This window comes from Dendrobates tinctorius, unplaced genomic scaffold, assembly GCF_039654945.1.
Source record: "Dendrobates tinctorius isolate UK_male_01 unplaced genomic scaffold, ASM3965494v1 ptg000139l, whole genome shotgun sequence".
In the NCBI taxonomy this organism is placed as follows: domain Eukaryota; kingdom Metazoa; phylum Chordata; class Amphibia; order Anura; family Dendrobatidae; genus Dendrobates; species Dendrobates tinctorius.
Genome location: NW_027361807.1, coordinates 2,787,999 through 2,813,063, shown reverse-complemented (window position 1 = coordinate 2,813,063; position 25,065 = coordinate 2,787,999). Strand labels below are relative to the sequence as shown.

Sequence of the window (25,065 nt, the reverse complement as noted above, 5' to 3'; positions counted from 1 at the left end):
GCTGAATGAATGTAGTATATATGAAGTATGTATGTAGTATGTATGTATGTTGTATGAATGTAGCATATATGTAGCATGTATGTAGTATGTTGTTTTTTTTTTTTTACATTCAACACATTAGCCGGATGATGGGACTACTACTGTCCCATCATTGGCTAATGTGTCAATCACTGTCATTGTAGCAGGCATCGCCCGATGGGACTTGTAGTCCCATCGGACGATGCTTGCACACACACAAGACCCCCGGCAGGCCCGCACAGACCACCGACAGCCGGCATAGGCCCTCGGCAGCCGGCACAGACCACCGACAGCCGGCACAGGCCCCCGAGAGGCCCGTACAGACCTCCGGAACCCGGCATAGGCCCCCGGCAGCCGGCACAGACAACCGACAGCCGGCACAGGCCCCCGAGAGGCCGTACAGACCACCGACAGCCGGCACAGCCCCCGAGAGGCCCGTACAGACCACCGGCAGCCGGCACAGGCCCCCGACAGTCGGCACAGACCCCCGAGAGGCCCGTCCAGACCACCAGTAGCCGGCACAGGCCCCAGACAGTCGGCACAGACCCCCGAGAGGCCCACACAGAGCCTGCCCGCACACACAGACACGCACAGTGTCCACCCACGCACCGCCCACACTCTTCCCCCCTCCCGAACAGGATGTACAAGGCAAGAAAGGGTTTTTTTTAATTCCGATATTTCTGTCCCATTGACTTGAATGGGACTTCCGGGATCGGAATCGGCGATACACGATACTTTTTTCCTATCGGCCGATCCGATATTTTTCAATATCGGGTGGTATCGCTCAACACTAGTGCTAATGTATTATTATTTCAGATTATTTCAGTGTGTTTCTTGTATTTGTTTAATAATTTGTTAATGATAATAATGAATAAAGAAAATATTGATAACATACTGTATCTGGCAGCACTGAACAGGGAGACAAGAAAATGTAACAAATAATATTGTTTGAAAGAATGTCATAATTGGTGGGCAGATAGAATGGGAAGGAGAGACCTGGTATAAATACAGCTCCCTTTCACAACATATACACGTACGTCTACATTTATACTTGTTTAGGTACCTGAAGCAGGCAATTATGACCAGAAGGCATAATAATAATAATTTTATTTCTTATAGCACCAACCTATTTGTACAGACAATAAAGACATTAGAGAATAACACATAACTCAGATAAAGGAGTGAGGGCCCTGCTCGCAAGCTTACAATCTTCATATTAATGTAATATTTCATATTATTGGGGGAATCATAATATAGACTGCAGAAACCTATTGGCCCATGGAATGAAAGAATTGAAGAATGGCTCCGCTGTGACCTAGCTATGGGTTCATGATAGTATTGTAACTGACGTGTATCTGACCTCATCATGTCTGGTGGGAAGTTATAGAGCAACCTTCCATGAAGGAGAAAGGGTCAGATGAGATGAGAGCTGAGGGAGGGTTTTGTATTTTGCATATGTAATTTATGAGTATGTTGGGGGCTGGTAATGAAAGGCTAGGTTCTCCTGTCTTTTAGCAGCAGGGAGGGGGCAGCTATTGACTGTGGGCTCCTGCTTGTGATAGCTGTTCCTGGTTGCTCATAGGATCTCCTACCACAAGGGGGTAGACAGCACACAAGCATTAAGCACTTTCAAGCATAGCTTCATCTAGGAGACAGAGGCGGGGGTAGAGCTGACTGAGTAGCATCCCATGGCTCTGTAGCACTGACACTGCCTGCTGAGGGACCCCCTGAGATCTCTACATCTGAACCCTCCTCTGCTTCATCATCACATAGAGAGAGGACTAAAACCAATTTACCCCTGAACCCCAAGTAAGAGAGGGAGAGGGGCTGGCAGAGCTGCATTTAAAAGGAGCTTCATCACATCTGCTCCATCTGTCTGACATTTTCCTGCCTTTTTTTCACACTTACAGGCAGCCTCTTCCAGAGAAGCAACGAGACCTGGAAAAAGATTGGGACTGAGAAGGTGAGCGCTTGCATGTCTCATTTTCTTCTCCTAGTTGATTGCATGGTTGTCCAACCTAACCTGTTTGCAGGGTCCCTAGGACACGAGAGAGTGGGGGTTGTTGCATCTGGCACAGGAGAAAAAGCATTGGCTGTTCTCGTCTGCATCATGCCTGGGGAGACAATTCCATGTCTACTAATGTCCCCTGATGGTGTGGGAAACACACAATATACTATAACCGCCCATTACGTGGAAGTCAGGGTAACAGATGAAATTTCCGGATGCTTCTGGAAGGTGGAACTAAGGTGTCATCAGGGCGATTTCTGGTCATCATCTACTGTCTCTTGTATAATCATAAGATGGCCAAACTGTTGTGTTCATATTTTCCATCCTAGTATTTTCAGTGATCTCTTTTTTTTTTTTTGGGGGGGGGGTATATTTCCATATTTTGCTCATGAAAACTGCGATGCATGTATACAGGGTAATGCTGGGATTTCCGCACCTCCCCCTTGTACCCTTCCTCCTTTATTTTGCAGAGGAAAAAAAAACCCAGGTTTCAAGGACATGAGGCCAATATGGCACAATTACGGTGATTGGATAATGGCTAAAGAATACACCTGTTCATGCATTGTAACAATATGCTTCGCACACACACACATCTTGCACGTCTACATAGTATCAGCATCATTATGTATGGGCACATATTAGTGTGTTTGTGTTTCATTGAATACAAATAAGTAGATTACCCCAACATACAACGAGCAACAGGAATACTTACACCCAATATGTCCAAGCTATTACTTTCATAGCTGGTGTCAAAAGGAGTATCAGATCACCTTATGTATTGGGATGCTTATTTTATTTAGTGTTTTCCCTATGATGATCACAAAGATATATAATATATATATTGGGTCATATCTAGGGTGAGCTGTATAACATACATTCACCAGACTCATTGTCCCCCCCACCCATTCTATCAGAAGAACGAGGAATGTACTAATCTGATGCGAGTAGGGGTAGCTTCCTATTGGAAAAGCAGGTCAGAGTGAGCTGCAGGGGCTTCTGCTATCATTCTGCTTCCTGTGCTTACACTACTAAGCTGCTGCCTCATCTCCCTCCTCTCTGCAGACTGCAACAGATCAAAATGGATGTGCTTATGAAAGGCTTTTCCAAAGCAAAAGAAGGGGTGGTGGCCGCAGCTGAGAAAACCAAGCAAGGGGTAGCAGAAGCTGCAGAGAAGACCAAGGAAGGTGTCTTATATGTGGGTAAGTATCTCAAGTCTTATCACTGACCGGTGCTCCACAAGTGCCTGCTGTCTTTAACGATTTATCTAATGGCTTTACTCCTTTGCGTAATCCTTGGCAGATGTAGTCTGTAGTAAAAAAAAAAAACAAAACATCGTATTAATTACGGTCTAAGGTGAGTTGAGAATTTAGAATTGACTGTATTGAACAAACTTCTTCATTTCTTGCTCAATATTTAAGTGATTGGTAGCTGGCTAAACGGAATATTTAGAAAAGCTTAAAAGCTACTTGCTACAAAAAGAGAACAAACAAAAAGAAAATATCAACAACAGTAAGAGGCAACAAGTCTCCAAAGTTTATATGAAAGTTTTTTTTTAGGGTGCTCATTTACATATTGCCTCTTCAGAGAGGAAGAGGATTTGAACTCTATAGCGTCACCTGTTGGAAGCAGCAATGCAACAAGTCACTATCGACCCCTTTAACGAGCTTTGAAATGTGACTTAGGATAAAAGCCAAATCAGAGTCTCAGTTTGCAGACACGGTGTTTGTGGGTGTTGCCCCTCGTCAGTGCAAAGCATGAGATCTGATTTAGCTGTGTTAGAGTCTTCTGACTGGAATCTATGGGGTAATGTTTCTCCTTGTGGAGAGTGGCCTTCCTGGCATGCCAGTGTAAGGAGGCTTTTAAGACATGTAATGCTCCTCTTGGGAAAATCGGATGCTCCTGGTTACACTGAATAACAAGGAGCTGTCCAGTGCTGAAACCTCAAGATCAATGAATATTTTGATATTTCTTTTATTAATTAGGCCAGGTACTGACGAATACCGTATTTTAATCTGTTTTTTTAATCTTCTAATTGTAGATTTTCTGTTCTATTTTCTGTATTTGATTATGGGGTAGCCATCTTGTTTGAGCCTGTTCACAGCTGCTAGAAATATGCATTAAAGCCACTTTATTGACCAAAGACAGAATCAGTTTGGAGATGGTTCATTGCCTTTTGACCTATGCGGGGTGGAAGAGGAGGCAAGCTGTGACCATTAGTTATTGTGACTGGTGAATCCTGTGCATCCTATCTATATATAGGTGTAACCTTTCATTGTCAGTCTGCCTGTGATGATTAATAGGTGGCTGCTGAAAAGTGATCACTAGAGAACGGGAAGTGTCAGTATATTATACGTCTCAGTGACCAGAGTGAACATTGCAAGATTTCAGGATTTTTTTCCCAAAATATGGCCAGTGAAAAGGAAAATAATAAATCAACAAAAATATCAAAATCATTAGAAAAATGTGTAACATAGAAATTTGATTTACAACGGGGTATTTTCTGATAACACATTTTATTTAAAACATGGTAGCCCTGTAACAACTGAATGAACTTCAACCAACACATCATTTTGTTGTTTTACACATACGCAACTATATATGTATATACGTGTGTATACACACACATAACACACGTGTTTTGTAACATAACTGTAATTTACAATTATTGTATATTAGGTTACTATATAACTAATTGAAATCAGTCATTTTCACAAAGAACGGTTACACATGTTCGAAACGCGCTGCTTTGCACGTCTGGCTGGTATCCACATTTTTTATGTTATCATGGAATAAAATCTAAAATTTCATCAGCAGCTGGAAATATTTTTTGACATGAACTTTTTTTTTTCTATACTATCCTTTATTGAAAATTCCCCCAGTAGACATGAACAAACCCTGACTTAAAAGTTCAGGGTTCCTACTGGACAGTTAGTGTGCGGAGCTAAGCTCTGAACTCGGACTGTTTGGTGTTCTGGGGGAAGTCTGGGGATGAAAGAGACATTTTTTTTCCTAGATCTAAAGTCTGGATCTCCATTGTTTTCAATAGGATTCGGGTTCAGGTTCGTTTAGACTAAAGTTTGGATACAGCAATCCAAACTTCCACTGGCCTGCTCTTTCCTACTCCCAAGCTTATATAATAAGGTTATGCAAGAACCTGCGCATAGACAAGTGAATTTTCACAGTATACATTTACACCTACATGACAAGGGAGGTGCAAGATACTGTATACTTGAGAGTGTAGCTATCTCAGGAATGAACTCATTACAAGGATAGCATATAAATAGTCTCCATATCAAACCACAGGAAAAGGCCCAAGAAGCCTATAATGATTGATGAGGTTATCGGCAAGATGTTTCTTACCTTAATAAGCTCCATCCGTGCATGTCCCTGAGTGACACTTCTGCATGCATATGTAATGATTTCTTGACATCCTCAGCTGTTCTTTCTGGCTAAACATGGGTTAATTAGAGTTAATCTTGGTAGCTCTTTGTGTATAGCTGAGTCTGTGTCCCTATGGGCCTCTTGGATAAAATGCTGAACCAAATTAAATTGCCGCTATCAAGGTCTGTTTCATGAGTCATTCGTTATACAGACAGGCAACATTTTCTCTCAGACGTGAGTGGGGCTCAATGATTGTTTTAGAGGAGTGAGTTAGTTGTGTTAGTGAGTTACCTCTATAAATGTGAGGTCACCTTGGCATTTCTGTGTATCCCCCAATGTGGACATTACAGTCAACAGTACCCTTATTATATTCTGTATTATTCTGACACCTACCCACGTTCCGGCAAAAGACGATTCCATTTTAAACTAAATTGGAATTCATCCTTGTCACCGGAGATAATTTTTATAGGCTAATTTACAAATAATTGATTACAATTTATTAATAATGCACTCTAGCAGCCTCATTTAAAAAAAATGATTAAAAATGTATGACATGTTTTATATAGAAAGAGAGCCCAAGCCTAAGTTTAAAAACCTGAGCATGAATACAAAACCAATAACAGGGCCCCCAACTTAAAGATATTGTCCCCTTTCAGATAATGTTTAGCCCATAAGGCTATTTGCCCATGATCCGGAGTAGCAGCGTTTTGGACGCAGCTGACCTGTGGCTCACCCGCGGAGATGGACATGCGGCGTGTCTCTCCAGAATGTATTGGATGCAGTGAATCCACGCAGTTCAGTTAACACATGCGGATTCACCTGCAATCAATAGACAAAAACACTTTGGAAGCAGCGAACATACGCTACGTCCAAATCGCTGCCACTTCCGGATCATCTGCATATACCCTAATGCAGTTTTTGAGAAACAACAATCCATGCTGTACTCACCTTCCCTGGGTCCATCAATCAATCTCCGCCTCTGTTCCGGTGTCTGTCATTGGCTGTGGTACTGATGTCATGTCATCACATCAACATACAATCAGTGAAAGCAGCGACTTTGGAAGGGTCATTCTGTCTACACCGGCAGAGCCGCTGAACTCATTGATTGGTTTCCGCAAAGAGATCTCAGCACCACAGTCAATGCCAGAAGACTCTGGGAGCAGCGGTGGAGACTCACTGTGGGACCCGGGGAATGTGAGTATAAAGCATAAAAGCGGCCGGGGGCGATAAATATTTGAAAGGGGACACCACTTTAATTAATATTACGAAGCTTCTTATATGGTGTACTTGGACCTTTTGAGCTTCTCAAGCTCCAGGGATAAAAAGCAACTGCAACCTCTGCACCCACCTGTAGGACAACACCTAAATTCCTCAGTCCAACATAGATAGATCTTGGATTTTTTTTTTTTTTAAACTAATGGAAACTAAAATCACTAATGATCCTACCAAATTTACCCTTGGGAAGTTCCTGTTTTCTCAGAGGCCAGAATTGCATAGCATAATGTACTGTTTAGCCACCATAAATAGCAGACATCTGATTGAACAAAAACTGTGACGCGTCAACTGATGACATTTTAGAGCTGAAAGATCTTGAAATTGGGAATGTTACTGGAAACAAATGTTTATACTGGCTGATCATCAGGAAATAGAGTCCCTAGTAATTCTCTGTTTCTGATAATCAGCCATTGTAAACATGTTGCCAATCATGCAATAAACAAGCAAAATGCTTGTTCGTCGGATGTAATATTTTTAAGATTGTTTAAAAATTACCTTTGTTCTCAGCAGCGCATCATCCTGTGTAAACAGAAAATGTGCTGCTGAGAACAATGACAGTCTATTCGTGCAAAATGATTGTGCTGTGCACATGGGAAGTGTAGTCAGCTGATCCAAGCAAGTAATTAATCAATTGCCGCTCTCTTTCTATGTAGCTCATGGGTGGTCATTTAGCGTCCACTATCGGTCAGTGTATGTGCATCCTAACAGTTATAATTTTAGACATGCTAAGGAAATTGCAATTTATACAAAATGCAATTTAAAAAAAATAAGAATGGGATTTGATTTACCACTAAAGGATTGGAGGTTCTGCTGCGACACGTTGTCCAGGGGAAGCCACCAGTCATCCCTGGAGGAAACTTCATTGAAGGTTCTCCACAGAATCTACCTGGTCCCAACCAAACTTCATAGTATATACCAAAATATATCAGCTATGTGTTACAGAGGACAACTGGGGGAAATGAAACACATCTGGTGGACATGTCCGGGGGTCTCAGACCTTTGATGCAGAGTAGGACTCATCGTGGATCAATTAACAGGCAGGAATATCCCTCTAGATCCCTCGGTTTTCCTCCTTGTTGCGAACACCCATCCCTCCCTAGAGGCCTCTATAGACTGGTAAATTATCTTTTCATGGCTACAAAAATGCATATAGCAGCAAAATGGAAATCCCCAACATTGTCAGAGTTGCTCGTTAAAGAAAGGATGAATAATATTATACTATATGAACGCATTGAAGCAACCAGAAACGACAAGTGGGATCAGTTCTTTAAGATTTGGGGGCCATGGATGGAGGTGGAATCAAATATGCAATTAGACCAGATCCTGCGCATATCACCATAATACCTCCGAACTATGGGGATGGGGAGTTGAGATTAGGACCTGGAAATGCAGTACATAACTGCTGTGTATTTGCTCTGGGACAATAATATAGAAGAGATGGGACTGGAATAATCAGTGACACTGGGCTATCAAAAGGATACCAATGATGTTTTCGTACACACCGTGGATTCAATGCTTCTTTTCCCTATTGTATTTCCCTACTGTTATAATTGTCTTGTCTTTCCCCCTTAGATTATATATATGTCATGACAAGTTAATATTCCCCTATGAGGGAATATGATTTACAGTCTAATGTTCATTTGAATTAAGAAAATTTCAATAAAAACCATTTTGAAATTAAAAAAAATAAGAACCCCCTTCCACTACACTGAATTTGTCAGCCAAAAAATAGCACCTCCACTTATTACTACTACAGAAAATTGAGAAAATTTGTGGAAGACTGCTCATTGCCCTGCAGTAATAAGGTTGTAACAATATCAATAATATCATTATCTCCTCTTGCTTTGCAAATCTGTGAAAGTGTTTTGTTCCCTCAGGAGGACATATTGGCTTATGTATAAATGAGATCAGTCCAGAAATCTTTCTAAATAACTACTTTTGCTTACTCATAATAATATTGGATCTTTGTGCCCAGGTTTTAGGCAAGCATCGTTTTACAGTTTGGCAAAGTAGATTATCTTGTAATAATAGAAATTTCATTCAGATATGCCATAACATGATTAATGAGGGTCTGATCTATAGGACACAAGCACAATGCCCCCCCCCACCGTCCATACCATGTGCTGCCTAACCGTAATATTTCAAGTGAATCATCGGAATTCAAGCTAAAAAAAGGTGAAAAATTCTAATCATAAATATAATAGAGATATACTTTAAAATGTTGAGGTTAATTTTTTTCTAGCATTTTCATATTTCGATTCTGAGCAAAAAATCTGAAAACATGGCACAATAAATTGCTTTGTAAATAGCATTATTAATATTATTATTTATTATTATTAGATTTTTTTCATTAAAACCTATTTACACATTGTGGAAAAAAATTGTCAGAGGTTTAAAGGCTAAAGGGGGTTTTACACTAAGCGATATCGCTAGCAATATCGCTAAAACGTCACCGGTTTTGTGACGTTATAGCGATATTGCTAGCGATATCGCTATGTGTGATACTTACCAACGACCGGCTCCCCCGCTGTCCATCGCTGATCGCGCGAGAATGTCCGGCTCCATTTCTCGTCGGGCGCTTCCTGCTGAGACTTCCTGCTGTGACGTCCAGCGACGCGTGGAGGCGGGCGGGAGGACGCAGGATCGCTGTGTGTGAATGGTAAGTATCGTGCGCTGCGTCGCTGCTGCATCGCTGTGAGGTCTTTCTGTATGAAAGCTCACTAGCGATCATTTAGCGATGCACCAGCGATCCTGACCGGGTGGGATCGCTGGTCGGATCGCTGGTGCATCGCTAAATGTAAAAGGGCCTTAAGAGTAGATTCTATTTACACAGTAGATATAGCTACATTGAATCCATCTTTCAACATTCACAGTGACATTACCCATCTTTATCCATAAAATTCAATGGCTATATTACAGTTATTAGGTGGTCACCCTAGAAAGATCATATCTATACTATCTCTAACTCTCCACTCTAGATCCAAACATCACTCCTATTCTTAACCTATGCTTTTTAGGCAGTTCCTTAGCGGTCAAGAAAAAAATCTGAATTCCTAAAAGGGAAATCATCATCTAAATTCAATGTGAAGGAATTAGGAAAGAAGAGTATATATTGCATTAAAACATCACAATTACCTACCAAGATCTAGCCATGTGCATAGGGTTGACCTTTATTGCCCAAAGAATGAGAACTATACTGCAAAAGCAGACCTCGTAACTGGCATGATATCAGAGTACAAAACCGACTCTATGTATGAGCTATAAAGGTTTCCTGTAAAATGAACATGTAGTTATTAGAGCTGGATCAAAAAGGGAAAAATAATTTTATGCCTTGTTATTTCTGAGTTTGTTTGAACTTGTACACAAGGTATTTATTAGTGCGTAATACTATTATTATTTATTATTATAGCACCATTTATTCCATGGTGCTTTACATACAAGTAAAATAATCGTGAGCAAAGCGAGTCACCTACTGGCACAGAAGGAGAGAGGACCCTGCCCACAAGGGCTCACAGACCTCTGAGGCAAGGGTGAGGATACAGTAGGCAAGGGTAGAGCTGGTTGTGCAGTGGTATGGTGGAACGAGGGTTACTTCAGATCGTAGGCTTGTCAGAAGAGGTAGGTCTTCAGGTTTGAAGGATACCACTCTATATGAGAGTCTGATATGTTGGGGTAGAGAGTTCCAGAGTAGGGGGGATGCCCAGGAGAAATCTTGTATGCGTTTGTGGGAAGAGGAGATAAGAGGGGAGTCGAGAAGAGATCTTGTGAGGATCGGAGTTTGTGTAAAGGCTAGAATAGATGTATAGAGGAGACGGGTTGTGGATAGATTTGTACGCCATGGTTAGGGTTTTGAACTGGAGTCTCTGGCAATGGGGAGCCAGTGAAGGGATTGACAGAGAAGAGAGTACAGGGAATAACAGGGGGATAGGTGGATTAGTTGGGCAGCAGAGTTTAGGATAGATTGGAGAGGTGCGAGAGTGTTATAGATGAGGCCACAAAGCAGAAGGCTCCAGTAGTTGAGGCGGGACATGATGAAGGCACGCATTAGTGTTTTTGCGGATTTTTGGATGAGGAATGTGAGGATCCGGGAACTAGGGAGCTCGATTAGTAGGCTATGTGTGAGTGGCAGACATATAATACATATGCTTTCCTAGAAGCAATGCTGTTGTGGTGAAGAGTACCATAACACACCATTTGATACATACATTAACAAAGAAAACTCATGAAAAAATTACCGTAAGCATGTTAAGACAAATTGCATAGATATATTAATGTGTCAAAATTATTTAATTATTATTTAATCAAGATGATAATGTTTTTACTTCATATGGGACCTTTTAATCGTTTGTTTTCTCTCTCTCCTTCCATCATTTGATACATGCAGAATTATTGAGAAAACAGTACTTAATTCTACCAACCAATTTATGTGAGCCAACCATAGCAGTTAAATAACTGAAGATCAACTATCTACATGCCAATCGGTGGTCGTTAGTGGCCCGTTTAGACTGACCAGAAGATATGCTCATTCCCAATTTTTGGCTCATCTAAATGTGCCTTTAAATCTTTGGATCCATACATAACAAGCATACTCTGAACCATACAATAAAGGTCTATTTACGCTTTCCAATTACGTCCATTATACGACCAGCGATTGCCGATATACAAGCCGAATGACGGTACTTTATTGGTATGTTTAGACAGGTAAGCTTGAATTACTTGTGCACAGACAGACCATTAATATATGGAATATGTATAGAAAATCATCATTATCGAAAGCAGGTTTCCAGTCAGAGACTAAGATAAAAGAAGCCCTAACGTACCTCTCCCTTTTTTCCAAAAATACCATCAAAAGTACAAAAAAGTGATGTACTTTAGGGGTGAGGCTCAACAGAGAGTGGGGCCATTTGGTTTCAATAAAAGTGTCATCATTTGGTAGATGCCCTACTGGAAACTAACAGACCCCATTATAGAAAAAGGGATTTGGATATGTACGATTGTTTTTTAAAGAATCACTCCTCCCATCAAAGTTTTTATTCTCTTAATATACTGCAGTAATCATATTATATAGCACTGTGTACTTACAATTGCTCATTTCGCCTTTCTACCCAGCCAATTATTCTCTTTTCCATTAGGTCTATGACATCACGTGATTAAAAACTGATTAGCTGAATCCTTCTAGGTCAGGCCCATATATGTTTGTATCTTATGAACCTACAACTCTCGGTATGTCCTTAACAACTCCCAGTATCTCTTTACCATTGTTATCTGTCATTATTAGACTGCAGACCATACAGGGATCACAGTACTGAAGAGACATAGTCAATATCAACAAATAAACATTTACATCCAGATACCTTATGGGTGATCTCTTCTCTGACCGAGTCTCCTCTTTCTTTTCATCTCCATCTTGTCCAGACGCCATGATGACTTTTCATATTCACAGCTCATCTCTGCAGACTTCCCTCTTCTCTAGTCTTCCGCAGCACATCCTGACATGGTGCCTTTTGCAAATAAGTGCCCCCTGCATAAAAATATCTGTCCATACTATTCCCTAAATAAGCTTCCTGTAGTATATGGCCTTAACACTGTCCACCCTTATGCACAACCACAGTGCCTGCCATTATCAGCTATAACCACCAAAACCGTCCGCCATTATGAACCACAGCTTATACCATGGCTGTCCTCTCTCTAGTTCTCCCTTACACTCTCTATATCTCCACACTGTCCCTCTACTCTTCTAACCTCTTTCCATACTGTGACCCCCTTTTCATGCTGTCCCCTCTCCATATCCATTCTGTGCCCCTTTTCACACTATGTTCTCATTCTGCTCACCACGTTGTTCTCTTCAAACTGTATTCCCCTCACACTGTTCCCCTAAACAGTATGATTGTGACTACAGTATGATATCCATAAAATTTCCCCAATGTACACTATGATGTTCACCACAGTCCCCCAATGTACAGTATGATGCCCCCACAGAACCCTGTACAGTATGGTGACCCCACAGCCCAGGTATAATGTCCTCCTTAGCTCCTTTTATAATGTTACCCACAGTCTCTGATATAATATGGCATCCTTCACTACCCCTCTTATGATAGCTCTCACAGTCATCCCCACGTATGTCCCCCTCAGCCAGCCTGACATATGTCCCCCACAGTCAGTCCATCTTATGTTTCATCACAGCCAGCCCCTCATAGGTCCCCCACAGCCAGTCCCTTTTTCTGTCCCTCATAGCCAGCTCCAAATATGTCTCCCATAGTCAGCCCCTTTTATGTCTCCCATAACTAGCCCCTCTATTGTCCCTCATAGGCAGCCCCTCTTATATCCCTCAAAGCCAGTCCTTTATGTCCTCCACATCCAGCCCCTTATGTCCTCCACATCCATCCCGCTCTTATGTCCCCCATAGCCAGCCCTTCATATGTCTCCCATTCATTGGCAAAATAGTAAAAAAGGCTTTTACTCACCTAATCCCAGCTCCCTGTACACCACGGCCGCCGTCTCCTCTGTCTTCCTGTACAGCATTGGACGCTGGATGACGCGATCATCATATTGCGCCATCCAAAATCCCCTGTGTGCACTGTCTCCAAAAACGCGCAGGCCTGAAGTGGCCTAAGTTCTGCTGGATAGCCCAGCAGAACAGGGAGCTGATTACAGCTCCTCTGCTCCTGTCCCAGGTGGCATGGCACTGATATCAATTGTACTTGCATCTGACAGACACAAATACAATTGAGTGCAGGGAGTTAGCGACAGCCGGGGCACAGGCAGAGAGTGGGGTGAACGGTGTCAAGTGCATCGTCACTGTGCTGAATGTCTGTGGCCGGAGAAAGAAGCTGGGCGGCCGCAGACATTCAGCCATGACCATGACACTTTTTTTCTCTCCAAAGTGCGCCCCTCTCGGGGAGGCAGAAGGAAGCGCCCTAGGTGGGTGCCTACCCTGCCTACCCCTCCTCCTGGCCCTGAGTGATTGACTGCATATGCTGTTAATTGCCACACAACAAATGCTCATTCCCAATTATCGGATCTTCTACCAAGCCTTAACTTAAAGCACTTAGATTTCATGACAAATCTTGTAACAGCCCCTTCCTCAGTCTCTCTGCAAATGATAATATTGGTGTCTTTCCTTTATGGCAGAGGGGTATTTGGTCTCATGAGGCTCTAGGGACACAGTCATGTCCAGAAAAAGTCAGACACATGGTACATTTCTAAAATGCTGGTAATGCTAATGTCACTTCATTTACTACATATCTCAATTTTTTGATATACCATACTTGATTCAGTCACGAAAATGATAATCCATCTAGATTTTAAGAAGTTATAACTAGATTGTGAATATGAACCGATCTGCACATTGCCTCCCAGATGAGGTAAATGGAATAAGAAAACCCCCAGTGTCCAGTTAGTGCCAAGTTCTAGTGGAATTTGGTGATTCAGATTCATTGGGAGGGACTGTGTTCCCCTTTATAGCCCGATATAACATAAATCCACATATCAAGTGAATTGGATGAACAATCAAAACATATTGTTTTCCTGCCAAGGTGTGATTATGAAGGAGCTGAGTTACAAAAATAGATTCAAGCTCACAACACAGTAATGGCAATTGCCATGTGTTCATAACAATACATTGTACTCTAATTAAGTTAGTGATGTCATTCTGTAAATAAATAAAGCCTGTCAGTACCTGTAAGGCAGTTATTAATACAATGACATCATTAATAACATAACGTAAAAAAGTTTGTTCTTTAATCTTAACCCCCAAAATGTCCATTCTTATACTGAAGTGAATGTTCACTCATATTCGTATCAAACACGCTGCTTCTTTTGTTGTAGATGACATTAATCTCTCTGCTTGAAGCCACCACTAGAGGGAGCTTAGGAGCATATTATAGTGTTTTATTACTGTATTATGGAGTTGGCTGATGAAGTATTATTCAAAACTCAATAGGGCATGTGAAAAGAAGTCTATTTGTCATATACATTAGTTAAAAATAATGTGCAGCTTGCGCACCTGCAAAGGCCACCTGCTGCTGCTACTGTAGCTGTAGTGTAGTATAGGTCCATCTTCAGAAGAGGACGGACAGCTGAACCTACCCTATCCATGCACATGCTGGGCAGTCACTTACCAGTGAAGAGGCTGATAATTTGGGTTGATAAGCTATTACTGTAAAAAAAAAAAAAAAGACACCATTTGCACATCTAAAACCTACACATTAATCTATAGCGGCTAAGCAAAAATGTACAAAACTGAATACAAAGTTCTTAGTTAACATTATGATCAGACTGTATGAAGTCCACTGACACATCACAATGAACCTCTTAATGGGTTCCTGACCCTAAAGGTGCAGTACCGTGTAGCTACCAGCGCTTGTCACGAGGGTATCACATCCCCCTGGAAGACCTGAAGTTAGACAGTCAGGTCGGGTAATGAATCGCAGATCTTTAGAGATGGTGTGTTATGAGTAGCAAGAGTGGATCCTCTGGGTCACGGTACCGGGATCCCTGGGGCGAGCTGGCCAGGTGGTGCCAACCCCTATACAGGGACCGTTAGGAGCAGGCCCGAAGGAGTTGAATACCGTGACAGCTGATACCAAGAGGGGCGGCTCAGGTGCGGGTGAGACAGACAAGGCAGAGAGTCAGGAGCGACTGGAGTCAGGAGTGGATTGGAGTCAGGAGTGACCGGAGTCAGGAGTGACCGGAGTCAGGAGTGACCGGAGTCAGGAGCAACAGGGGTCAGGAGCGACTGGAGTCAGGAGCGACTGGAGTCAGGAGCGACTGGACGAGGCCAGAGTACCATACGGAAGGCACACGATAATCAGGCGCCTCCATGAGGGAGAAGCCGCCTGATATACCCTGTGCTGGAGCTTGATTGGCAAGTGCTCCACAGGGAAGGTGCAGAAGGGGTTAAGAGAGGGGAAGAGCACGCGCCCGTGGCCTAAGGCGCATGCCTGTGACAGGAGCAGAGGAAGTGGAGGAAACTGCAGGATGGAAGACCGGGGGTGCCGCGCGCTGGCTGGAGCGGTGAGCGGGGAGCCATGGGGAGACCCAGGGAGCAGGAGCCAGCAGAGCGGGGCCCGGCAAGACAGGTGACGCCGGCCCCGACCTGACAGGCGACGCAGGTGTGACAGTGTGTGATTTCTGTCCCATATTAAAAGGATTTAGTTTCTTCTGGTGCTGAAGAGGTTAATGACACTTTCTAGTCTGATCAGAAACATGCAGCTCTATTTCAGCTGATTCTGATCTGGTCATTACCTCTTCCTATACAAACTGGTCAGACCTTCTTGTCCATGCTCGTGAAAGATTTGTCTTCCTGTGCTGTGTGTTAAAGCTAAGTGGTTGGAGTAGAGTTATAGTAGCGTTCTGTGGTTTGCTGTAGTACGTGTGTGTTTATCTCCTGGTCCCTGTTCCTGTTTAGTTTATTCCTCCCTGTCCCTTTCCTCCTCCCTATTTTTGGTTAGTGCTTTAGTAAGATAGAGGTTTTTTGTTATCCTTTTTGTTCTTTGTGTCTTGTTTACCTTACATTTATGTCCCATGCCTCATGGAATGTTGGTGCGACAGATCAGGGTTCAACAGAAGCATAGTAAGGTTGGAGATTCAAACCTCTCTACCTTCAAGAGTTCTCCTGGGACAGAATAGTTAGGGTCCCAGTTTCAGAGACAGTTTGAGGCCCTCCTTCCTTACCGAAGACCGTCATAGCGTGACGGTGCTGAAGTGATATTCCAACAGCAGAGGGAATGACCCATGCACCACACAGCACTCATGCTGTAAGGAAAAGCTCCCATGACCCCAAGTCACACCATCTCACAGGCACAGCACCACAGCAACAATGGCTGCCATACAGCACCATAGTTTAAAAAAAAACATCACCTTCCACATAGTCAAGAACAAAACAGAGAGTAAGGATAGGTGGAACCACTCTTGTAGTTTTGTGGACAACCATAAAAACATCTGGACCAAATTGGAGACATTTTGGTACCAAGAACAACAAAAAAAGAGGGTGAACAGTATGCAAAATGCTACAGCTGTAAAAATAAAGACATGAACTGAACATCCAGAACTCATCCATTGATCTATTGTGACTATGTTGTAATGAGAGGGGAGCTACACCATAAGAAGAAGATGTAAAAAGCAGGAATGAGAGAAAGGAGATAGATTAGATAGATATGATAGGTTGTAGATAGATAGAGAGATAGATAGATAGATAGATAGATAAATATGGGATAGATAGATAGATATGGGATAGATAGGTAGATATTAGATAGATAGATAGATAGATATCAGATAGATAGCTGGATAGATAGATGCGGGATAAATAAGATAGATATTAGATAGATAGATAGATAGATAGATAGATAGATAGATAGATAGATAGATAGATAGATTAGACAGCACTACAATACATTTTCAAAAGAAAAAAAGCAGAAATTGTTAGAATTTACGTATATGTGGCATGTGACAATTTTCAGCTCGAAAAATATTGAGTGCCTGATTGATCACTTGGAGTATTCATAACGCCACTTTTCTATTTTTTTTCGTCTTGTGATATTCGTTGATATCTTTTGTGCCAAATTCTTGAGGCACGGTTCATAAATTTTGTGCAAAATCAAAAATCCGTTTTATTTTGTTCTTTAACCTGTTTTACAACTTTAACGCAAAAAGTCACATGTTCCATTAAAATGTCCGAAAGTTTGCTAAAAATGACAGGCGTACATAAATCACTCCAGGGACTACCATAGAACTTTTGGACTGAAAACCTAAGTCCCACCCACAATCATGAAGATGAAATTAAAACGGGCGATCACATTTAAAATAGACTTTAAAAAAGGCACAGATAAAAGTATAAATCAAAAACAGGCAAGCATTTCTCAGTTTGTCTATTTTTGGGAATATATCTTGTGACCAGTGGTTTGCTGCCTGAGACGTGCACCCATATCTAACTTGGGCTTGTACTTTCTAGATAGATAAATAGAAATTAGATCAATATAGACTTGTGGTAGTGGTAGCTGGTTGATGTGAGGAAAGTAATAGAGCATGATACATTACTCTAAAAGGGTCATCCACCTTTGGGGAGGGACAATTTTTTTTTATTTTTTACCTAAGTGCATGTAATAGGAGATTAAAGAAAAGCATTGCAATGGAGTTCATTAAAATGTTTTCACCATTTCAATTATGCAGCATCTTTTTCTAGCTGCAGAATGGGTTAACTAAGAATCTGTCAGTAAGCTCTCTATCATAATCTCATGGCTTGCTTGTAATTCTTTATTTGTCTTTTTCTGAACTCTTCTCAGCTAATTCATGACCACAGACCATACCAAAGATGAATACATAGGAAACAAGGTCAATATTTTTCATGAAACCCATTTGCAAAAATGATTTTTAGCCCCAAATACATGCATTTAAGTAAAAAAAAAAGATATTGTACCCAAAGTTGGACAAACACTCTCCACTCTCCACCTATTATGGTAAAACCACAGTAAAAGCCATAACATAATACTCACATACAGTATACAGTGGTATGTGAAATGATAAAGCACAGATATTTTAATAAACCCAAGGGTCATGTTATTATAACATAGTTTTGTGTTGTGGCATAGACACATTAAGAATTTATTGTGCTTTCTAAACTACATCTCAGCTTAATCTTGTCTTGTAGAATTACTCGAATGTATTTTGTTAGGAAGAAAAGCAGCTGCTGAGTATATAAAGATTGTCATAACCCAGTTTAAAAGACCTATGTGGTTGTCTCAAGGCGGAAGCCATACTTAACACCTTTCTTTACATCCTTGTATGATGAGATTATACTCCAGGGACATAAGCGTGAATATACTAACACTTATTCTATATATGGCCTAATGTTATATCACATAGATGTTTTTCTCACTAGGTGATTGATTAGTGACCTGTGTTTTATAATGACTTTCGGAAATACAGCAGCAGTTTAAACCAATGAGGAGTGTCTCAGACTACCGCAGACTCCCTGCAGACATTGTAGACAAGCTATAGTCAAAGATCAAATTTCTGCTGTAATGGAACTGAGCTAACCACCCTCCAAAATAAATAAAAAAAAAAACTTGTATCAAGATTCTACTAAAATAAATAAAAATAAAGCATTACCTATAGACTGTGTCATGAGCTTACAGCGACAGAGAGGAGCCAGAAGACCGCATTGTCTGATTTCTTCTACTGCTGCACTGATTAGAAGCAGTTCAGTTTCATATTAAGCCGTGTAAATTTATTTTATCAGTGCAGGGGTTAATCTGCTCAGTTGAGCGCTCCTGGAGCATTAAGGCTCTCAGCTGTGCACTGTTAGCTACTCCGATCTCCTATATATACTACGCCCTGACTAGCACTCATTGTCAAAGTAGCTTATGATGCACTGCTGGAGGTTGTTGTTAGTTATTATTGGAGAAGGCTTTTGGTGGATTTATCTGTGACTGTTGCTAGGTTTTGAGTGTGTGATAATTCCCTTTCTTCTCCAACTTTGGTTTAACCCCATCTTCCACTCTCCGGTGCATTTTTCTTTTATATGTGTGGGTATATTTGTATGTTTGGTATGTTTCATTACCCCTGTTCATATTACCTTGTTAGTCTGGTTGGTGTATTATGATACACTAGTACTCCCCTCTTCCTTGGGTGGGGGAAGGGTACAGACTGATGGCGGATTCAGCACCTAAGGCAGCGTACGTGGTCCTGGCGTCTTCACCATCAGAAGTTATTCGGGGGAACAGAGTGAGCTAGGGAGCCCCTAGTGTTAGGGACAGGGAAGTAGCCCCTTGTCCCGGGACACCCAACAACAGAGCCGAGACATACTGACATAATTTTGAGCTTATGTCTGGTCATGTTTGTTTTAGGCATATATTCCATACACAACACAGTGTGATCTGATATGTGACATTATATAATGTATGTTCCGTAGTACAAAATTTAAAATGAGTATCAAAAGGGAGAGATATGGGCGTGGTGTTTTTTGTCTTTTATTTCACCTCTTCTTTATGCAAATATTAGCAAGTCCGGGTGGGCTTGCAGAAACACACTGGGAAAACAAAGAACATGCCCCACAATAGCTTAGAACAGGCTCACTGTTAGACATGAATATATCAAAATTTGTCCATATAATACAGGAACTGGTACTTCATAATATCATAACCAACAAGATTGGACTTATATTAGATTAGCCGAAGAAGAGACCCAGAAAATAATTCTAAAATCATATTTTATTATCCACATTATTAAAACAAACATAGAAAATAAGTAAAAAATAGCAGAATGCCCAGAAGGGGGATTAATACACCATCAAAATATAAAAGATGGAAGTATAACTGTGCAGACTGAATAGGACTATTTCTTAATATTGAATGAACAGAGTTCTGCCCACTATATCAAAGGCTATCAATTCCAAAGAATATCACCAAATCAAGGTTAAATATTTCATATACAATATATTTAATGAAGTCAATGAATGAGTGGTGAAGTCCAATGGTATAGAAAATCATAAATGCTGGATAGAACCACTGAATAGCACCAACATGAAACTATCTAATCTGCTGATCATACACTTGAATCAACAACATGAAAGGAGAAAGGGAAAAAAGAGGGTAAAAAATTACCTAGCCAAGAGAGCACAGAATGATGACAAGATGCTGTGACCCCCTCACCCCAACGCAAGTTTCACTGTCAATTCTTCCTGCACTCACCTGAGGGCACATCCTCAGGTGAGTGCAGGAGGTGTCCATTACCTCGTTCCCTATCGACAGGGCCCACCGTTATCGTTTCCCTGGTGTGTTGTGTCGTTTGGTAATCAACCAACCATTGGGTCGTGTCACACTGGGTCAGTCACTCCGTGACACTGTCAATCAGAATGACACTTGTAGTCACACCCCGTAAGCTGAGCAGCCTGGAAGACATGAAGCAGCAGAATCGCCAGCAGGAGAAGTTTATGACCGCTCTGAGCTGGTGACTGGCAGAGCAGGCAGGCAGACCCAAGATAAATGGGTTATCCAGGATTATTTAATTTTTTTATGTCTGGTATTCAAATCAACAGTCTTGTTTCATTAGCAAATTACAGATAGGGAAGAGGTATATTAGTAACATGAGCAATGAAATGGTTTTAGATGTACAAAAAATCTCTAGGCCTGAGCTAAGTAACATAGTAAGGTCATCTGTAATATTTCAATTAACTAGGTGAAATATGGCCATCTTTATGTGGAAACATAATAATGTTCTTTTGTGCAAAAAATAGTTTGCTATGTAATTGGTACTCCTTTTTCAGTGAAAATATAAAATTTCTATATAAAATGTTGCTAATTAACATTTTGTGACAATGCATTTTTTTTTCTTTTAGGAAGCAAAACCAGAGATGGAGTAGTACAAGGAGTGGCTTCAGGTCAGTGTCACCATTGTTTGAAAGCTCTGTTGTTAGTGCCGCTACAAAGACTGCTAATCTGTATGACACAGCACCTCAGGCGGTCAGGCAGCCAGAGCCAGCTCTGGTCATAATAGGATCAGAAGCTAACGGGTGACGGAGATCACCAAGGCTGAGCTAATGCAATTAATGCAAGTAGCTACTGCTCATCTTCTGCATGTTTACATCTACACTGCAAGTAGAAACATGGGATGTGCATAAATTCATGATATGATATGACAAACAAGCAGATTGGTAGGTCACGTGTGGGTTTGAACATACGGTGTTGTGCAGTTTCAATGCCTAATATTTTACATAAATAGAGTGGAATTTTTGCAGACTATCAAGCAAAGAAACTTGAAAGCATCTCAGGAACCTTGGCACATCTGCAGAAATAATATACTGTAAATCAGGCCATAAATTGGTTGGCTTATTACTAGTTGGTGACATTGGCGGCATAGGAAGGCTGAAATTAGGTTTCATTCTGGTGTTGGCTAATACTAAAAACCGATAAATATCTGAGACTGGAAAACATAGCATTTGTTTGCCCCATCTCCTTTCCATGATCCAGGTAATCTCTGCACAGTTTCTCACTACCCATTAAATTATAGGTTTCCCTATATCTGCCACATAGTCTACCTTTATAGTACCTATACCATAGTATGATAGGTTTCATAATCATATGTATTACTGTATAAGATACCTGCTTTGTTTTTATTAGAGCAGAATATTTGGATATATGTTTGTCTTGATGAGGTGCCAGAGAATATGGGAAGCAAGGTGTGCCACAGTCCGCGCTGCTGAGTCCACAAAATCACCTGGGATGCAAGATGTTGTAACAAAGTACTTCTTTATTCCTTCCTACGCGTTTCGGCGCCCTTCCTGGCACCTTCCTGTATCCCTGAGGAAGGTGCCAGGAAGGGCGCCGAAACGCGTAGGAAGGAATAAAGAAGTACTTTGTTACAACATCTTGCATCCCAGGTGATTTTGTGGACTCAGCAGCGCGGACTGTGGCACACCTTGCTTCCCATATTCTCTGGCAGTTTTTCCACATTGGAGTGGTCGGTGGAGGTCCTGCAGCAGCTGATACTGTGTTATGTCTTCAAGCCAGTTGTGGGTCACACAACTGGAATAGGTGAGTGGTACTGCATTACACCACTCACATCGTAGTGTCACTAGTGATAGGGCACTATTGCGCCTCTTGTTCCCCCACCCTTTTTGTATTGTCTTGATGAGGTGGCGTGTTGGAGTCAGACGCTCCTGATTGAGTCTGAGGTGCATGCTTCTTTTTATGAATCAGGAGCATCTTAGCAGTGGCATGCATCTGCGTGCCTCACAACAAATCTTACTTCAGTAAGATTTCTGCTGAAAGGAACTCCACAGCTCATTATTAATTAGACAAGATGTGGTGTCACGCCTCCTTGCCGTCCTGTCCCACCCCGGCTCAGCCCATTTTGCCAGATTTGGGAGAAACTGGCATGAAAAAAAGAGTGAAAAGTTGCAAAATTTAGTCACACCTCTGAGTTGCGCACAAAATGTATGACATTTCGCAGCAATTTACACCAGAATTTTTGGCAAAATTGCTTCTTAGCTTTTAATATTTTTAGAAATCTCACATTCAAACCCTACAATTCCTTGCGTAAACCACTTATCCAAGGCATACTGGTTTTCTGCTGAGAACCAGCTGTTAGCAGCTTTGGAAAAAAGGAATACAAATTTGTTCTCCTTTAGAACAAATAAAACTGCCTTTGTAGTGATTTCTGTCCCTTAAAGGGAATCTGTCACCTCATTTTTCGCATATAAGCTGGGCAACCGCCATTAGGGGCTAATCTACAGCATTCTATAATGGTGTAGATAAGCCCCGCATGTAACCTGAAACATAAGATAAACAAGTTAGATTATACTCACCCAGGGGAGGTCCGGTGCGGTCCTTTAAAGGGAACCTGTCACCTCATTTTTTACAAATAAGCTACAGCCACCGCCATTAGGGGTTTATCTACAGCATTCTATATTGGTGTAAATAAGCCCCTGATGTAACCTGAAAGATAAGAAAAACAAGTTAGATTATACTCACCCAGGGGCGGTCCGGGTCTGATGGGTGTTGCAGGTCCGGCAAAGGTCAGAGAGGCCCGGCACAATGTCGTAGCAATGCAGAAAAATCAAGGAACCAGGGCACCAGGTGTCCTTCTTTGGTAACTTTATTGGTACAGAAAAACAACATTTGGCTGCGCAAGGCCGTTTTTCAAGCCATAAAAAAAGAGAGAAATGCTTTTTTATGGCTTGATAAAGGCCACGTATAGCCGAAACATTGTGATTTTTCTGTACTAATAATGCTACCAAACTAGGACACCTGGTGTTCCTGGATTTTTATAAAACTGGCAGCCAGGCTCTGATTCATACTGTCCACGGTTTGGGCAGCACAAATCTAGAGGCAGGTTCACTTTAATGGTTCAGATATTGATCTACAAAATAGTTATCATTAGGTAGCAATGGAGAGGCGGTTTTATTTATTCTAGAGGTAAATTCATTTGCTTAAGTGAACCCTTGAAAATGAGATTTCTTAGTAAATAGCCTTCATTCATTGGCTTTCTGAAGCACAGTAATTATAGCACTGCAATCACATAGTCCCATAAAAGTAGTTCTAACAATATCAAGTTGAAAGCTTGCCTAGTGAGGCTCCACATCAATGTCATATAAATGAGTGTAATATAATATTGATGTTAGCTACATATAATAACTTGTGAGCCCAGCGTTAGAGTAGTGATGAATATATAGTAGTAAGGGTGGGACTTGCTGCCTTCATCAAGCTGCAAAGTACTGAAGAAAGTAGAGCAGGGCACTGTCACCCTGCTGCATATAATGTTACAGATTTAGGATCGCTGCAGGCTTTGTTACATTATTTAGTTTGCTAACTTTTTCAAGCCTAATGTTTCTTTTGTAACTCTGCTTGTTACCTCAAAGTTTATAAACTGTACTAGTGAGCAGGCAAGGCTTCTAAAAGAGTCACATTAGGGAACAAGAAGTCATTTCTGTATGGCCTTTTATACTGACCTAATTTAAAACTTTTTATCTGGTTGTTATATTATATTGATTATATTCACTTTTACATATAATCGACAAACAAGCATTCTTAAGAACCCTTATTCCTAATCATCGGCTCACGTAAACAAGCCATTGGTCAATCTGCAATCTGATTGTTCGTGGGTCCTTCATGCTTGCTGTTAAATTGTTGGCATAACATCACCCCAAGTAAACAGGCCAACAACATGCATCCTGTATGGGGAGATCATTACTACCCACATACCATTGTGTTGGCCTGTGTCAAAAGGCAAATAAACGAGCACTGGTCAACTTGATCAGTGCTTATTTATAGACAGATGTCATCCCATGTAAGTGGACCTATAGATGACTGGCTCCAGTTCTGCTCAAAAGTTATCAGGAACCATACAAATGAATTTTGTGGATATTGCCTGCGCTGATGAACAGTTAGAATTAGAGTTGAGCGACTTTTGGTTTTTTAGGGTCGAGTTTCGTTTCGTGAAACCCGACTTTTCCAAAAGTCGGGTCGAGCAAGATCGGCCGACTATAGGGAAAAGTCGGGGTCGTCCCGAAACACGAAACCCAATGTAAGTCAATGGGGAATAAAAGTCGGCAGTGAGAGGACAGGAAACACACCTACAGTGCCCATTTGAATGCCAAAAGCATCAACTCTTCTTACTTAAGCTTGTCAACCTTAATTAACTTCATAATACTAGTTACGCACTGAAAAACGCATGCTCAGTACCTCAGCAGGACAAAAAAAAAATTGGGATTGCTTTTAAAAAAGCAGTTTGCAGAGCAGTGGGTAAACAGCAATGCAGCCGTCAGGAAGCCTTAGAAGGCAGCCTAACAACCAACACCGCTGATCCAGCAAAATATAGCCTCCCCTTGCACTGCACACACAGTGACTGGTGTGTTGTACAGGCAAAATCACTAGCAGCAGAAGCAG

At 41.4% G+C, this 25,065-nt stretch overlaps 1 protein-coding gene across 1 annotated transcript in view; it reads left to right on the top strand.

The window, feature by feature from the left end:
• Nucleotides 1-1,613: 1,613 nt before the first annotated feature.
• Nucleotides 1,614-25,065, top strand: part of SNCB (synuclein beta) — a 130,656-nt gene continuing 107,204 nt past the window's right edge. The window contains exons 1-4 of the mRNA XM_073545078.1: nt 1,614-1,827; nt 1,929-1,981; nt 3,089-3,225; nt 21,018-21,059. Coding sequence (XP_073401179.1) covers nt 3,105-3,225; nt 21,018-21,059 — 163 coding nt within the window. The 5' untranslated portion in view covers nt 1,614-1,827; nt 1,929-1,981; nt 3,089-3,104. The remainder of the gene's footprint in view (nt 1,828-1,928; nt 1,982-3,088; nt 3,226-21,017; nt 21,060-25,065) is intronic.